Source organism: Pezoporus occidentalis, unplaced genomic scaffold (genome assembly GCF_034315485.1).
Source record: "Pezoporus occidentalis ecotype Australia unplaced genomic scaffold, CSIRO_AGI_Poc_V1 ctg155, whole genome shotgun sequence".
Classification (NCBI taxonomy): Eukaryota; Metazoa; Chordata; class Aves; order Psittaciformes; family Psittacidae; genus Pezoporus; species Pezoporus occidentalis.
In genome coordinates, this window is record NW_026913372.1 from 1,331,635 (window position 1) to 1,348,792 (window position 17,158).

Consider the following 17,158-nt stretch of genomic DNA (forward strand, 5'->3'; position numbering starts at 1 on the left):
CCCAAATGACTCTGAGTTTAAGGGTTACCTTGGGGCCAGTAGCTCCAGGGAGGCCATGTGCACCAGGCAGGCCTGACTCACCCACCTCACCCTGAGGAAGAGAAGAAAGAAAAGGAGGAAGAAGCAAATGCAGTGAGCAGCAAGAAGACCATGGGTTGCCTGAAAGGTCAGAAAAGATGTCCCGCGCAGGGGCACCCACCACACACCAACCTACCATGTGGGTCTCTCTGGGAGAGGAGCACCATTCTGCATCAAGATATTTAGGGTGAGAAATGAATAGATTGAAGGGAGTGGTCCCACAATCCTGTATATCACCTTTGCTCAACTTTACCCTCTTTTCCCTTTCCCCTGACCTACTCGCCAGGGAAGATCTTCTCCGCTATTTTCATCCATTCCTTCCACCTTTCCCAGAGAAAGGTCACAACCTCAGGCTCATTCCTCTGGGATCAGTGCAGGCTCTTTACTTGGTAAGTAAATTAGCCAGACAAGTTGTTTCATGTAAGAGGAGCTAATATGAGAGGCCCTCACTGCGAGGTCATCACAGGGATCCCCTCACTGCTCCTGTGTGCTGAGAGCTGCCCCCCCAGCACACACACAGGACAGGATGGGCTCTTAATGGGAAAACCAACGGTTCACTGGAAGAAGAGGCAATAAATCGTGTCTGTCTGCAGGAGTGGGCTGTGGTCTGTGAGGGCTGTAATTTCCACTTCCTGACATAACAAAAACTTCTCAGTTTATACAGAACTAATTAAAAAGCTCTCAGGTCTTGCCTTTTGCTCACAGAGCGCCCGTAAAGCAATGTGGAGGTAACACGGGACATAGGACTCCTGCCTGCCGGGAGCATTCACCTTTCCCTTCTCCAGCTGACATCTCTTTAGTAGTATCTCTCCATTCTCTCTCTCCCCTTTGATCTTTCTTTGTGTCCTTTTGCTGTCTCTCTTTCTATCTTTTCATTCCACCCTCTGGACTTGACAACCCTGCTGTTAGTTAGCTGCTGCTGAAGATATTTGGGCACTGCCAGCTTCTGCCTTTTAACCTAGAGCAGGATTGACTCTTTTCTTATTTATTCCAGAGAGCAGCACATAGCCAGGGATTTGGCCCTTTCCAGTCTCTTGTTCAGGTCTGGATTCACAAGAGCCTTCAGCCTGGAAGTGGGTTTAAAGAGCACACAGATGGGGAGATGCCTGTCCCATAGCTACTAGGAAGCTAAAGGTATCACTGGGTCCAGCCTCTCCTAATGTGGGCAACAGCAGGGGATCTCTTTACCAGTTACAGCCCTATGTCCAGCAGAAAGAGAGCTCAGAAGAATGCTCCAGAGGAGTCCACAGATTTGCATTTGTGACCCCACAAGGCATCAGTGCAGCTTAAATCATTAGACAATATTGCAGCTCCCCTCTTACCTTTCGGCCAGGGTATCCCTGAATCCCAGGGTCCCCCTACAAAAGGCAAAAAGACAAAATAAAGTGAGGCTTAGCCTGAGATGGACAAATCCCTGCCCTTTTCCCTGGGTGATGCTGGAATGGAAGGGGATTCCATGGGGAAAATTCACCTTTTGCTCAGAGTGACTCCACGATGTTCCTGACCCTTCAGACCTGTGGGTCACTGTTACCTGCACTGGACTGAGCCCTAGCAGGAAAGGCACAACAAGCACTGGCAGCTGAACAACAGTGCCAGCTCTGTGCCTCAGCTGTGTGTTTCCCATCTCCTCACCCTGGCTACATACCTCAAATAAAAACAAATGGGGGTGGGTGGCGGCAGCTGAAAAACAACAACAACCACCCCCTCTTTCGCATTTTGGCAAGTGAATAAATGGGAAACTGTGGTGGAGTTAACAATAGCATTGCAAAATCAGTTCCTGAAGCGCTGGTAAACGCTTTGAGAATGGAAGAAGCCAATAAAGCTGTGTGTGGCAAACAATTTTGCAAGAGGGGCTGATGAGGCGTGCCTTGCTCAGTCAAGATGCGACTCAGACGTGTCGCCTGGATAAAACCCATGAGTCAGCAACGGGCCAGGCCCCAAAGGCAATACTGAGATGGGTTAGAAATCTTTCTCAGCTATTTGATGTAACCTCCTTCCCCCTCCTCCTCCCAACAAAATGTACGCATATCATGTTGCCAGGAGCGTCCACCTCTGTTTAGTATTTTTCTACCTCCAAGTGAGGCGCGATGTCTCACCTTTGGTCCAGGAGGCCCAGGTAAGCCCTGCAGATAAAATCGCAACAAACACTGGAGTTGGAAAATGTAGACAACATTATATGGGCTGCAGGGTGGTGGGAGATGATGACTGCTTTGGTTTGAAATGCCTCTTTCTAGAGATGATTTGCACTGGTGAGCACAAACATCCCCCATCTGTTCTTCATGAATACTGTCTTAACCCATATATACAAGTAAGTTCATGCCCATAGTGCTCCATCCACCCAGGCCTGGTCTTGATGAATCCAAAGACCAAAAAGCTGCTTTGCCTTATTCATTGTACTCTAGAATCTTTTCTATTTCTTTGCATTTACTTGGGAAACTTGTTCCAAGCCCACTGTGCAGCTCTGGAGTAGCAAAGGTGTTTGCAGCTTTCTCTGACAAGCTAAATGAAGAGAACATATTAACAAACCACTTGTGTCTTTAAATCAGAAATAACTGAACAATTTACCTGATATGTACCACAAAGCATACCAGATACATGTGTATGTAAATGTAAATAAACACAATATCCATCCAGGAGCTGCCTTCTTGATGTGAACAGATAGGAGAAAACCACTCTATACCACCCTTGATGTCATCTGCTTATAGTAATTAAAATGTTTAGTAATCACATCTTTGACTCCTCAGAGCTCAAAGAGAGTTGAAGGTGCTTACAGAATACCTGACCCCTATATTCTGTGTGGAGAGGTGCTTTTGGGGACAAGACTTGCTTGTCCCGCTAGCAGGCCTCGAAAACTCTGAGATGGAAAATTCTTTCATGTTGCAGCAACTGTGGGGCCAGCATGTCATGTTTCTCCCTGCAGCTCCCAGGAACGGTTTCTGGTACCCACCTTTCCATCTCTGCCAGGCTTCCCAGGTTCTCCAGCTATGCCCTGTCGGAAGAGAGAGGTACCTTAGCAAGATTTTCTGCTGTACCCTGCCATTCAGCAATGGTATTGTCTTAAACAGTACTTCTGGTCTTGCCCTCCTTGGCTGCTTGTTACCAGCCTGAGAACAGGACAGAGGCAGAGCTTCAAAGGAGTCACAGGGATGCTTATCAGCCAGGTTTCTGCTGTGAGCAGGACAATTACATCCTTCATGCTACTTCCTCCCTGTGTCCCTTTGCAGAGCCTGAGGAGGAGGAAATGAGCCTTGGTGTCACCCACTCACACATGTGTGTCCAGATAGCAACAATGCTGGCTGCACACCTCCGCTCTCCCTCACACTCCCTGTCCTTCCTGAGAACTTCGTCCTCCACACACATTCACATCCCCTACAAATCTCCTGTCTGAGGCTATCTTGGCTTCAGAAGAGGCAACAAAGGGCAGAGAAAATCGTGCCCTAGGGAAAGAGGAAGCAGAAGGCTTTTTTGTAATTGTACTTACAGGTGGTCCAATTGGCCCTGGCTGCCCTGGGATTCCTTCAGGTCCAGCCGGTCCAGCCGGCCCTGGTGGACCAGGGGGGCCCGGGGGACCTTGGATTCCTGCTTGTCCTTGTTCACCCTGTGGTTTGTTAAAACAACGGGTTATGAGCAGGCAGAGCAAACCTTTCACACCAGCACCCCAGAGGCCCAAAGCAGATCAGCCTGGCTGAAGCAGAAGAGGTAGAACAAGTCCCAGGTTAGTGCTAGAAGAGGTTTCCAAGAGTGAGGGAGAGACCTTCTGAGGATGGCCAGGCTGCCTGGGCAGCAGGAGCCACCACCCTACAGTTTGCAAAGACATCTGAGGCCACCTTGTTAGACCTCTCTTTAAAAGGGATCTACAGATGACTGAGCAGTTCGAAGAGATCTTTTTCTCCATTCAGTCAAGTACAATTTATAAGTCATGGACCAACATCTCTTGAGCTTCTCAGGAGGCTTTCCAAAGCACTTGACAGTCATATGTGAAGCAAAGCCTCCCGTGACCACCCTGGCACTTCCAGGCAGAACCACAGTGTCTTACCTCAGCCTATTTTTTTCCCTATGCTATATTTGTTGGACAAATATATCCCTCTGTTTTGCCAAGGACCAAAAGTAGAAATGCCACAAAACCAAAAGAAAATAACACGATCATCACGGCATTTCTGGAGCCTGCCCAGAACATGCCTATGTGCACCAGGAAGAGCCTGGTTTTGTAAGATTTAACAAGCTAGTGCCTGCAGAGCCACCTGCCATTTTAAGCTCCCTGAAATAAAGCTGTTTCAGCCGGTTCCTCCCCAGACCCTTCAGTAGCCATTTGGTGGCTGTGGCTCATGCCTCAGCAATGTCATCTGGCCCAAAGGACCTCGACTTGGGATCAAGCGGTGCTGAAGGAGACAGTGGGTTGGAAGTGCCACGTTTGAATACCAGACTGCTGATCACAGTATCACAGTATGCTAGAGATTGGAAGGGACCTCAAAAGATCATCTAGTCCAAACCCCCTGCTGGAGCAGGAACACCTAGATAACGTTACACAGGAATGTGTCCAGGCGGGTTTTGAATGTCTCCATTGTGGAGACTCCACAACCTCCCTGGGCAGTCTGTTCCAGTGTTCTGTCACCCTCACTGAGAAGAAGTTTCTTCTCAAGTTTAAGTGGAACCTCTTGTGTTCCAGTTTGTACCCATTACCCCTTGTCCTATCATTGTTTGCCACTGAGTAGAGCCTGGCTCCATCTTCGTATATTTATATACACTAATAAGGTCACCCCTCAGTCTCCTCTTCTCTAAACTATAGAGACCCAGCTCCCTCAGTCTTTCCTCATAAGTGAGATGCTCCACTCCCTTCGTTGCCCTGCGCTGGACTCTCTCCAGCAGGTCCCTGTCCTTCTTGAACTGAGGGGCCCAGAACTGGACACAATATTCCAGATGGGGTCTCACCAGGGCAGAGTAGAGGGGAAGGAGGACCTCTCTCGACCTACTAACCACCCCCCTTCTAATACACCCCAGGATGCCATTGGCCTTCTTAGCCACAAGGGCACAGTGTTGGCTCATGGTCATCCTGTCGTCCACTAGGACCCCCAGGTCCCTCTCCCCTACACTGCTCTCTAACAGGTCGTTTCCCAACCTATACTGGAACCTGGGGTTGTTCCTGCCCAGATGCAGGACTCTACACTTTCCCTTGTTTTACTTCATCAAGTTATTCCCTGCCCAACTCTCCAGCCTGTCCAGGTCTCGCTGGATGGCAGCACAGCCTTCTAGAGTGTCAGCCACTCCTCCCAGCTTAGTGTCATCAGCAAACTTGCTGATAGTACACTCAATTCCCTCATCTAAATCATTGATGAATATATTAAATAATACTGGTCCCAGTACTGACCCTTGAGGCACTCCACTAGATACAGGCCTCCAACTAGACTCAGCCCCATAGACTACAACTCTCTGGCTTCTCTCCTTCAGCCAGTTCACAGTCCACCTCACTACCTGATCATCCAGACCACACTTCCTCAGTTTAGCTGTGAGGATGCTGTGGGAGACTGTGTCAAATGCTTTGCTGAAGTCAAGGTAGACCACATCCACCGCTCTGCCATCATCCATCCACCGTGTAATTTCCTCATAAAAGGCTAAGAGATTGGTCAAGCATGATTTCCCCTTGGTGAAGCCATGTTGACTGCCCCTCATAACCCTCTTATCCTTGATATGCCTTAAGATGGCACCAAGGATAAGGCGTTCCATCACTTACCCAGGGATGGAGGTGAAGCTGACCGGTCTATAGTTACCCGGGTCCTCCTTCTTGCCCTTTTTGAAGACCGGGGTGACATTTGCTTTCCTCCAGTCCTCAGGCACCTCTCCCGTTTCCCAAGACTTGGTAAAGATGATGGAGAGCGGTCTAGCAATGACTTCCGCCAGTTCCCTCAGCACCCGCGGGTGCATCCCATCTGGACCCATGGATTTATGGATGTCCAGATTGCTCAACTGGTCTCTAACCCGTTCCTCATCGACTAAGGCAAACCGCTCCGTCGACCTGACTTCATCTAAGGTCTCAGGGATAAAGGACTCTTCAGGACTGCCTGCAGCAGAGTAGACAGAGACAAAGAAGGCATTCGGTAACTCTGCCATCTCTGTATCTTCTGTCACCAGGGCACCCATCCCGTTCATCAGTGGGCCTACATTCCTCTGGTGTTAGTTTTATCTGCCATCTGATCTATAATTGATGAATCCAGCACAATCCTAAGGCACTGTGGCATCCACACTAAGCTGTTAGTCTTGTGGTCTCCACTCCCATTCCCCCTCCCTAGATAAAATACCATGACACCCTACTGGTGGAGACCCAATTTAAATTTGAAAACCTCTCCTTGGTGGATCCACGGGAAGCTGGAAGTCAAACATGGTTGTTTCTCAATTATAAATCAGTGGGTGTGCAGTTGGGTCTCTGCTGCATTTATCCTCTCTACAGCCTTATACACTACTACTGGGTAAAACTAAGTCTGCTCTCATGCATTTGTGTGTGCAGGAGAATGCATGAAATCTGTCCCGTGTGTGTTCCTACCAAGTATGCTCTTTATCCTGGCTGCTTTTGGTAAAACACACAGATACAGGGATGTTTGCCCTATTTATAATGATAAATGAAAGTAATAAGCTGCAAATTTCATCCCTTCTGCCATGAGTTCTATTTAAAATTTCCAAAACACAGGCTAGGCTCACAGGAAGTTCAGTCATGTGGAGCAACAGCCCTTCTCCGTGGGAGAGACACTGCCTTGCCGACAACTCACAGCCTGTGCTGGGAAGCCTGCTGGGCCAGGCAGGAAAGGTGCCCTCTGTTTTCCCTGTTTTGTAAGTGGATCCTGGCTCACCCTGTGGCACATGCAAGGGGACACAGGATCCTTCCTGAGCTTCCCTATCCTCCATGCTCTGTGCTATTTAACTGTCCTGTAAATGGTCTCACTGCTTTTAAATTTGTGAGGGAATTTGCATCCAATGAAGACAAGACGTTTGGAGGGCACTGGAGTATTTTTCTAGATTTCTTCTTGCCCTGACCTTGCAGCCCAGCTTCAGAGATTTCACTCCCATTGCATCTTACATCACTCCCACCATGGGTGCACTAAAGAGTACATGCATATTACAGCACCCCTACCATGGGAAGACAAAGGATCTTTTCCTGTCTCCCATTGATTCTCCCTCCTCTATTCCCATCTCAGCTACTCTCTGTCAGCCCAGTCCATGCTTCAGATTTAGGACATTATAACGCAGCACGGGGCTGTGAGGGGGTGCTGGCACCCTGGCAGGGTACAGGGAGATGTGGAGAGCAGGAGCCCTGCCCCAGCACAGGGAGCAGCTGGAAGGAGCTCACCCAAACTCCCATTTGCATTGCCTTCACTTTGCTGCCTTGAACAGAGTGTGCTTTGTCTAAGTGAGCGCCTGTCCATGCAGATCCCTAAACATGCAAAATATTATTATCACATCATTATACTCTTATTAATGTATTCAGCACAAAAGGACCACCACAGGTCTAACCGGATGGTAAATGGATACAGTAAATTGGAGATCAGGTGTCATTCTCATCAGGTGTCTCCAGGCTGAGAGAGCTGAGCTTGTTCAGCCTGAAGACAAAAAGGCTCTGGGGAGACCTTAGAGCAGATTCTGGTGCCTAAGGAGACCTACACGAAATCTGGAGAAGGACTTTTTATAAGGACATGTAGTGACAGGACAAGGAGGAATGACTTTAAACTGAGAGGGTAGGTTTAGATTAGATATCAGGAAAAAAATATTCACTATGGGGGTGCTGAGGCACTGGAACAGGTTGCCAAGAGAAGCTGTGACTGCCCCATCCCTGGAAATGTTTGCGGACAGGCTGGATTGGGCTTTGAACAACCTGCTCTAGCGTAAGTGACCAGTGACCATGGCAGGAAGGCTGGAACTAGATGATCTTTAAGGTCCCTTCCAACCCAAACCATTCTATGACTCTATGATTCTATACGATTAGCTATTAACTGGAGCTATTTTTCAGTTCTTTTAAACACCATTTAGCAACCCTGCTTCGGGCCCAGCAATCCAATGCTTGTTCAGCCTCCTAACACAGGTCTACACTCAGCCCATGTCTCTGCTAAGCCTAAGCCTTTGGGCAAAGCCCTCTTGCTGATGTGCTCAGAGGCAGCAGCAGGATTTTCCCCTCTCAGGCACGGTGCTAATGTTTATTTTTCAGCCTCACATATTTTCTTAGTATTCATATGTTAAGCTCCTGGAATTGCCAGGTGCTGGCAGATCTGTAGGAGTGGATTACACTTTGTTACACTTAGAGAATGAATACAGTAACAGCAAAACCAATCATGGCAAAATTCTTCAGTGAAGTTACCCTCTGGGGACAGAGGGAATTTGCAGCCCTGGCTGACAACAGGACTCAGGGCAGCTATTCAAGTTTCCCACTTCATCCTGGATACGAACATCAGCTTTCAAAGCCTTCCCAAGAGGTCAGTCCTTGGCCTGGCTCTCCAGACTGTCACTTTGAAGGCTGACCAGAGCAATCCATGGGGCTTTGTGTGTTGCAAACACTGAATCGATAGAAACTGAATTGAGACCGGAGGCTCAAGTGATAACGTCAGGACTTTGCCAGCACTGGGCAAGGACTAGGCACCTCGTGGTAAGGGCCTGTAGTGCAGACAGCGGTTCCCTGCTAGCATCTGACAGTCTAGACAGGCAGCAGGGTGACAAAACCAAGCCACTTAATAGAGGGTGCCCAGCACACTTCAGCGGGGTAATTACAGCGGTTTGTCCACACGGGAAAGTTAATCCCAATTGATGAACAAGGGAGCTCAAAGTGGGCTCATTAAAAGCCACATGAACTCTGACTATGGACACTCTTATTCACTCTTCATATGTCTGTAATTCATCTTATGAATTCATTCCCAAAATAAACTAAACTAAACATGAATTATGGCCCTGGAAACCAAAATAAATGTGTTTACACAAAGATTTAATGCAACTTAATGAAACCATTATAACAGCTTATTTAAACACATTTTCCCAAGTGTCTCAGACTAGACTAGCCCATAGAAGAAGCATTTGCCTATTCATTCATCTCAGTTAAGTTTCACAGACATTAGCTGCATTTCAGCAAGAGGTTTCTGACCTCTTCTGAAGATTGAATATGCAGGAACTGACTCCATAATGTAGGAGGCTGCTTGTTGACAGTCCTGAGAACAGTTTCATGGCCCGCTTCTTTTAGTTTAGAAAACTGGCTTCACTGGATTTCTTTTTATCCACATTATCACATCAAAGATTTTCCCTGCTTCAAAGAAAGCCCCTCAGCTCTGCCTGAACCTCTTGGAAAGCCCATGTAGGGTAAGAAAGACAGGTAACAAGCTAATTAATTTAAAGCATTGGGGTAAGCTTAGAAACAGGCAACAAGGAGAAGTCTACCTGGAAAGTGCGTCTCTTTATGACCGGAGGCGGAGCCAGCCGCACTGAATTGAGGAGAGGCAACAGCTGAAGAAGATCAAACCAGAAGATCGCAGTGCAAAGGAGGCCGTTAGGGCACCAAGAGTCAGAGAGCAGCCAGGGGAGAGAACAGAGAAGAGGGGAACAGAGAGATTGCTGTAAAAATACCCACCCACAAGAGCCGTGCACAGAGGGTGCACAGCACAGGTACCTGCCGGCAGACCTCTGAGCTCCTCCGTGCCATGCATCGCTCACAGGGGGACCTGTCACATGCCAGCACTGGCAAGTGATGCTGCGCTTGCCAACCTGATGCTCCCAGCACACAGAGCTTTTACTGCTTTCTCTGGAAATTAAAATTGCCTGGGGTTGAGGGTTGACTCATCTCTACTGATCTCCTCAGGCAGTATTTACCACATGACATCCCCCCACAGGCTCTGCTAAGCTCGCTAGTGACAGGACTGTTCCTTTTAATTTCTCAACATCAGATTTGAGGCAACTATCAAAATGAAAATTTTCTTCAAATTTTCCAAGTGTGATTTCCTAGTTCTATCCATCTTTCATTACAAAAAACACATTGTATCTCCAGGCATCACCCTTCTTCCAGGGGTAGGAGTAGAGAAAGGGTAGAAGAGGTCAACAGAAGGCACCAGGGCCAGAAAACAGGTCTTACTGTGGTTCATTTAGCTGGGTTCATTTTATCATGGCCAAAGGAAAAGACTAGGCCTTGGTGTCTGAGTCCTAAGCAGGGTATTGCTTTTGAAGCCTATGCTTTGCTTTTCCTTGTGTAACTGTAATATCATCCTCTGACTGCTTATAGATAGGAATGCTGCCTTAGGGCACAAAGCTGACCTGGACACACAGAAATCAAATGCACCAAAGCTCAGAAGCATCTGTTCATCCTTCTGCTGTATCTAGTTTCCACTTACATGCATGCAGCAGTCACCCTGGCACCCACCATGCCGGCTCCAAGCCCAGGAATGCTCCTCTGGCCAGATCCACTTTCCTGTTCCTATCAGTTTTCCATTGAAGCTGCTCTTGATTTACACAGGGAAAAGATGCTTTCTATGCTCAGACACAAAAAATGTGCCCCTGCATGCAAAGTTTTCCCCATGTGAGTTGTGCACTCAGATCTGAGAGGTGTGCCCACAGGTTTCCCACCACAACAACCATATGCACCGAGGAAGTGCACTTTAATCACTTTAAACACTGTTCTTCACGTTTGCAGTGAAAGTAAGGACCCAGTCCTATTGCAAAGTGAAGCGGCAATCCAATATTGCAGCATTGCTGCCCTGTGATCAGGCAGTTGTGTTCAAATGATGAACCAGACAGCCACAAGCTATCACAACAAAAGCTGCTGGTAATTCAGCTACACTGATTTCATCTGAAAGAAATCCTTCTCTTTCTAAAAGACAGTGCAGGAGGCCCCATAGCCCAGGAGAGGATGTGGGACTGTGTTAATCTTCTCAAGGGAGATGCTGCTGTAAATCCCCACACCTCTGTGCTAAGTGTACTTAGCACATCTGTACCAGCAACCCAGACCCAGCCGAGCTGGCTTTACCTGGCTCCTCAAGTGCTGAAATACTATGCAGCTTACAGGGAAGCAGGGAGGATGCTGGAAAAGATAAGGAGGAAAATGGAGAAAAGCCGTCCTGAAAACAGAGGTGAGACAAGACCCAGCAATGGATTCAGGCGCAAGTGGGAGATTTTAGAGATGAAACTTGAAGCCTCTTCCACACAGCTCCTGCCCTGCCCCTTCTATGTCTCAATGGCAAGCTTTCGTCAGAAGACAGCATGTAATATTGGATCCGCATCTTCGAGCCTTTGCATCAGAACTGGGTCCCATCAGATTGTTACACACAAACCTTCAGAGTAAGGATCTGGTTAGAGCGCAGGGCTGCAAGGGTGGTACTTAGGTATTCCTAGGGGACAGCGAAGACACATGACACAAATGGGGTCAGTTAGACACACAGCACTTCTGAGAGCAGATGGAGCATGTCTGGTCCCCCATTTCCCTGAGTTGAGTGCCCTTCATCAGGGCAGCACTTCGGAGCACCTCACGCAGCCACACAGAATGTGTAGCCGTGCTACCAGGTTCATCCCTCACAGCAGTGCAGGCTGTACAGGCTCACTCAATAAAAATAGGAAATCACAACAAGAGCCAACCCATACGTCCTAACCTTATATTTCCTTCCTAAGAAAACAAAGGCAAAACAAAACCAAAACAACATCCTTGGATTTTCAGGATGCCGGATTTCTTTTCCTCACTCAGAATACCTGACAAAGGACTTTGTCAACCAGTAAAGCAAGTGAAAATTGAAATTCAGTCAAATGTGTAGCATTTTTACAACAAAGCTCATCCTAATTTTCATTCTGGGGGGAAGAGAGAGAACTGCACCTCTGGTGGCTCATTTGTGCCTCAGCCTCCATGAACTTGCAGGCTGTGACCAGACCCTTCAGAACTGCCCACCCTTGAGCAGATCTGAGGATAGCCACCCTTCCTGTGAGCATGTTTCTGCCTTGCAACTACTCATGGGCTTTTTAAAATGTTGAGCTTGCTGCTTCATGAGACCATAAGTATCTCCAAGGAAACATCGCTAGGATTTGCTGGGACGTGGGGCTTTGCACTCACCCTTTCCTCACTGCCACAGCCCTGCAGTATGTCACCCTGCATGCCTACAACCCCAAACCCAAACCAGCGTGCCTTTGCTCCCAGGCATGAGCCTGGCTACTCCCAGTGATGTACGAGCTGCATCTCCATTTCCCAGTGTTGCTGCAGGTCCTGAGGCTGCTTTTCACCTTGAGCACTGAGGACAGCCCAGGCCAAGGGCTGTAACGGGAAGCCAGGACACCACTCCAGTGAGCATTGTTAGCTTCTTTTTAACATAACAATCTAGTGAGCCCACTAGCCTAAATAAACACAGCTGACCAGCTATTATTGTACTGGGACTGGCACAGACCAATGGCTCCCTTCTGTCTTGCTGCCAGCTGAGCTCTCTCTCCTGTCTTTGCTGCTTGGAGCATCCAGGGCCCTGCTCCCTCAGGGCCAGGGACCAGAGCCCACCTAGTTGTTCAGAGGCCCATCAAAATAAACAGAAAGCCCCCTTAAGCCTATCTCTCTGTACACCCAGATTACAAATTCCAGCTGCTTCATATGATGTTGTTCCAATGGATTTTCAGCGCCCTGGTTGTTTTTAGAGCTGGTTAAATTTTACCACTGTAATCCCCTCAAACCCCATGATGTCCTTTCTCCTCTCTTGGCTGTGGCACATGCCAGCCAGTCCAGGACAAAGAGACAAGTGGGACAACATCCTGGCTTTTGTTAAACTGTTGCTAGAATCAACCCTCCTTCTCTGTCTCTTTGCAAGCAGAAAGCCCACCAGGCTGGGGGACTGGGCATGGGCACCAGCTCATCAGGAACCGGCCAGAGCACTGGGGTCAGGGGTGATCAGGGTTACTTTTGGAAAGGAAGCACGACCCTCCCTGTTGTCTCTGTGGAGGGCTGCAACCAGCACGAGAGAGAAGAAAAAGGAAGTAATGATCATAGATTTTCCCCAAGATCTGCAAACGACATACTGCTCCTGACCACACACCTGCAGTGGAGGCTGAGGAAGCAGGACAGAGGTGGTGTAGCAGCAGCACAAGGTGTGAGTGTTCTCACTCTTCTAGAAATCCCAGGTTTTGTTGGGTTTTGGGGTGAGGATACAGACCTTCCCTGTCCGGCACAGAACCATGAGAGGGTCACAAGGAAGCAGCAACTGCATCATTTAGCTGGGGGTGAGCCCAGTGGGCAGGAACAGACTGGAGAACCAATACCCCTCCTGGAAAACCTTATCTGCTGCTTTTCTGTGAAACACATCTATCAGCCGAGCACTGCCCTCAGGGCCCAGGTGACTCCTCTTGTTAATGAAACGATCTATATTTCCAACAAAAAGGCCATCCAAACAAAGGAGGATTAACATGCAGGAAGGCACGGGGCAGATGATAATAACGCTAATGACTTACCCTGTGCGGGTACTCTGCACACTGACCCTGTGAAAGAATGGGATTAAAAGGAACGAGTTTAAACCATGAACAGAGAGCACCAAAATAGACACACAGGATAAGACCCAGATGGTGTAAATCATTGTGACTCTATTGAACTCAGTGTGGCTATGCCAATTTGTACCCTGCAAACATTCTGCCTCCCGTCCCTTTAGCCCCAGAGCCCTATGTTCTTGCTGCATTTCTTAGCCACTCAGTCAGGCTGATCAGCACCAACTCCGTCCTTTCCTTCCTCATATTTTACATTTAATTTTCAACATATCTCTCATTAAAGTTACCTTTTCTCCTTTTTGTCCTGGGGGTCCCTATAAAAGAAAAGTGATAAAAAAGTCCTCAGTAAATTAGGAAGTTCAATTTATGCAAGATGAAAGGGATTAGGAGGAGGTGTGATTACAAGAGATGGGATACTTACGGGTTGTCCCCTGGGACCTGCAGCACCCTTTAAAGAAACACAGTTGTGAATGCGAGATGGATTCCCATTTACAGTGACAAGAAGACAAAAACTCTCAGTGTATGGAGTAGGTGGAAACTCAGCTTTTAAAAACAATTGTGGATAAAGTTCCCAGGAGATCTGGGTTCTCTTTGTTACTCTGGAGGAGTGAAAATGCACACATGTTCTGGCTGCACCACAGGGGGGAATTATTAAAAGGAGAGGAGAAAAATAACCAGGAAAACACACCCTTATTTTTCCCAGGACCTCAGTTGACTGCGCATCTTGGTCAACGCACTGGGATTGAAACAGAAGCAGTCAGGACTGAAGCCTGAGCTGCAACTGCCTGAGCTAGGACTGCATAACAGGGGGATGTCAGCTCACCCCTTCACTGGAGGAGGGAATCTTCAACGTGCATTTGCCAGAGGGTTATACTGACACTCAAGTTCAAAAAACAGAATTAGCAGAAGAAAAAGTTCAGCATTTCAGTGAGCAAAGGTAACTACAGAGCTACTAGCTTGGCATACTCATGTTTGGGGATTTCATCAGCAGAGACGTTGAGAGGAGCAAGACCTCATTTAGGTTTCCATTGAGTGCAGCCTAAGTTTATCATTTTCAACCAAAAGCGTTTTAGTATGATGCACACATGAAACAGAGCTTCAAGAGGGAAAAAAAATATTTAATACAAAAAATATGGTGGTTTTCTGTTGTTGTTAGATAAGTTGAAAACTGCCAGATGGGTTTTCAGAAATCTTTCCATCGACTTTTACTTCTGCTATGAGGCCAACCACGAAAAATGTCAGCTCCCAGAGTATATTTAAAGAACGTAATTGCTAACTGCAAGGAAAACATATCCCATGCGTAACTGGAGAGTAGCTGTTGTGACATGATGAACCTGATAGCCATAATGTAAAAATTACGGATGTGCATCCAAGCACTGCTATTATGAAGTTACAGAATTAGGGACACAGCTAGTGCATTAGCTGAACTAAGATCTCTACTCTGCCTATGAGCTTGTTTCCTGCTGAGAGGCAACATCATGTCAAACCAGGAGATAAAAATATATTTTTTTTTACCATCTCCCCCTTCTGTCCAGGGTAACCCTGCAAAAGACAGAAAACATGCATCAGCTTCAACCACTGCAGTCTCTAGAAGATATTGACCCACTTAACCCTTTGCCTCAGGAGGTGCCTGCAGTTACTATACCTTGTCAAGGGAGGTACAACATTGTGCACGTGGAGCTTTGCTTCCACACTTAAGAGAAAACCACTTCCTGCTACCCACAATGCTGAGGACAAAGCTCTAGAGAATGAATATGGGGTGCAAAGGCTCCTTGGGGCATGGCTAGGACATTGTTAAGCCCCTCCTTGGGCTGGCAGAGCTACTTCAGCTGAGTGCAGGGTACTGCACCTTACTGGGACTCAAGTGTGTATTTTCAGGGCAGTAGAAGAGAGAAGCTGGTGGGTCTCTTTTGAGAGTGATGCTCCTCATGGCAAAAACAGAGTCCTGCTATAGGAAATGAGACGTGAGCAATATGGGCTACCAGCTCTTTCTCCATTACAGCATGGCTAGAGGAAGTGTGGTGGGCAACTTGTCTAAGTGGCTCTCTGGAGCTATGGGTTTCATGTGAGTTTGGTTCATAGGGAAGTAGCTACAGTTGTGCTTAGCTCTCTAAGGATGGGAAGAACTTAGGTCTCTCTCTACTACAAAGCTGATTATAAGGAGGCCCAAAGGACAGCATGGAGGTCTTCAGAGTCCTTTCCTCTTCTACTGCAACTCTTTGCAGCACAACAGGAAAGAGAAAGAAGCTGTAGGGTCAACATCAGATGAAGCTGTAGGCTATCTTAGGCAGAAGGATGGTGCCTTGGGGGCCTGCTCTGTCTCTCTGATTGAGGGTGGGAGTGCCTGGTAAGATTTTCCCTGCTGCAGCCAGGCTGTTGCACTTGTGAAGCGCTATTTTATAGATTTGCCTAGAATGAAAGCAGCCACACTCTGACTTCACTGATCTCCTGACTTCTGCATCTCCCCCAAGGCATCTGTGGTATCCTTCTGCCTGCCAACCTTCTAATTTTCTTCTAATCCATGCATGTGCATGACATTGCAAAATAATCCTCTTAAAAACATCCTCTGTAACACACGGGCTGGCAGGACAGAGGGACCTAACAGACGGCAGGGCAGAAAGCCTTGAGAGAAGCTGTTTGCTTACCGGTTTGCCGTCCAAGCCGATAGGGCCCTGAAAGAAAAAAGAACATTATGAGAGATGCTTTCACTGGGTTTTCTGTCCATCTGCCCTGGAAACCATTATGTGTTGCAAGATTGCATGTACTGGAGTAAGGACATAGAGGAGAGGTGACCCTTTCTGCCCTCCCACCAAGTCCTGGCAGGTCCTTGGCCCACTGAGTACCTGCCCAGCTTCACAACTGCTTCTGCAGACACCTGGTCACTGTCACCCCATTTCAACAGCAACACCGGACACAAGAAGGGAGGGGAAGGAGGAGGAATTCATGGAAGTTTGCAAAAAACCCTCAGCATTTCACGTTTTGCCACGTCCTGTAAACTCATTGAAAATCAACAGTTTTCTTGAGACTTTGATTTAAAAAGGCACCCACCTTTGGGAGAACGGGGGGAAATGAATTTTTGAAACTGACAGAATAATAAAAGTGTCCCAGGGAAGAGGTGACACACAGCTCAGCAGCATGTTGAAGGTAGTATTTGATGAGAAATAGGCTCCACAGAACACTGTCCCAGCCAGCACTTTCTCATGAGCTGGGCTGATATTTTTTCTGTTCCTCCAAAAGCCAAAGACCACAAAGGCCTAGAGAAATCTGCTTCTCCTCAGCCCAGGGGCAGCTCACAGCTCCCTTTTTTGTAAAGGGCAGAGCCATGGAGCCCAGTCAGACAGTTCAGATGCTGCCAATTCCTCCCATTTTCCAGGCGTGAGAGTCTCCCCTGCAGACCAGCTCTGGCACATCGTGTGTCCTGGAGCAGCAGCTGAGCTGCCTGGCAGAAGCAGGGAAGTGGGGGGTGTTTGTGTTTGCTTTAGGCTTCCTAGTTGTCCAGGATAAATGCATAAGAATAAATAGCAACCATTTGAGTTCTCCAGCAGCCTCAACGCTTCAGAGAGTGTTGCCAGCAACTCTAGGACTGAAATGAGATTTGCTTTGTCCTCTCCTGGGCTTGTTTTCTGTT

The 17,158-nt window shown here is 47.7% G+C and overlaps 1 protein-coding gene across 2 annotated transcripts in view; it reads right to left on the reverse strand.

Moving 5' to 3' along the window:
- The window catches only part of COL13A1 (collagen type XIII alpha 1 chain), a 130,776-nt gene that overhangs the window by 37,051 nt on the left and 76,567 nt on the right, over positions 1 to 17,158 (reverse strand). For both annotated transcript variants that reach the window (XM_062611643.1, XM_062611644.1), the window contains 11 exons: positions 16,176 to 16,202; positions 15,046 to 15,072; positions 13,952 to 13,978; positions 13,818 to 13,844; positions 13,501 to 13,527; positions 9,481 to 9,546; positions 3,560 to 3,676; positions 3,026 to 3,067; positions 2,175 to 2,201; positions 1,401 to 1,436; positions 29 to 91 (listed from right to left, as the gene is read on the reverse strand). In XM_062611643.1, the coding sequence (XP_062467627.1) occupies positions 29 to 91; positions 1,401 to 1,436; positions 2,175 to 2,201; positions 3,026 to 3,067; positions 3,560 to 3,676; positions 9,481 to 9,546; positions 13,501 to 13,527; positions 13,818 to 13,844; positions 13,952 to 13,978; positions 15,046 to 15,072; positions 16,176 to 16,202 (486 nt within the window). The remainder of the gene's footprint in view (positions 1 to 28; positions 92 to 1,400; positions 1,437 to 2,174; positions 2,202 to 3,025; positions 3,068 to 3,559; positions 3,677 to 9,480; positions 9,547 to 13,500; positions 13,528 to 13,817; positions 13,845 to 13,951; positions 13,979 to 15,045; positions 15,073 to 16,175; positions 16,203 to 17,158) is intronic.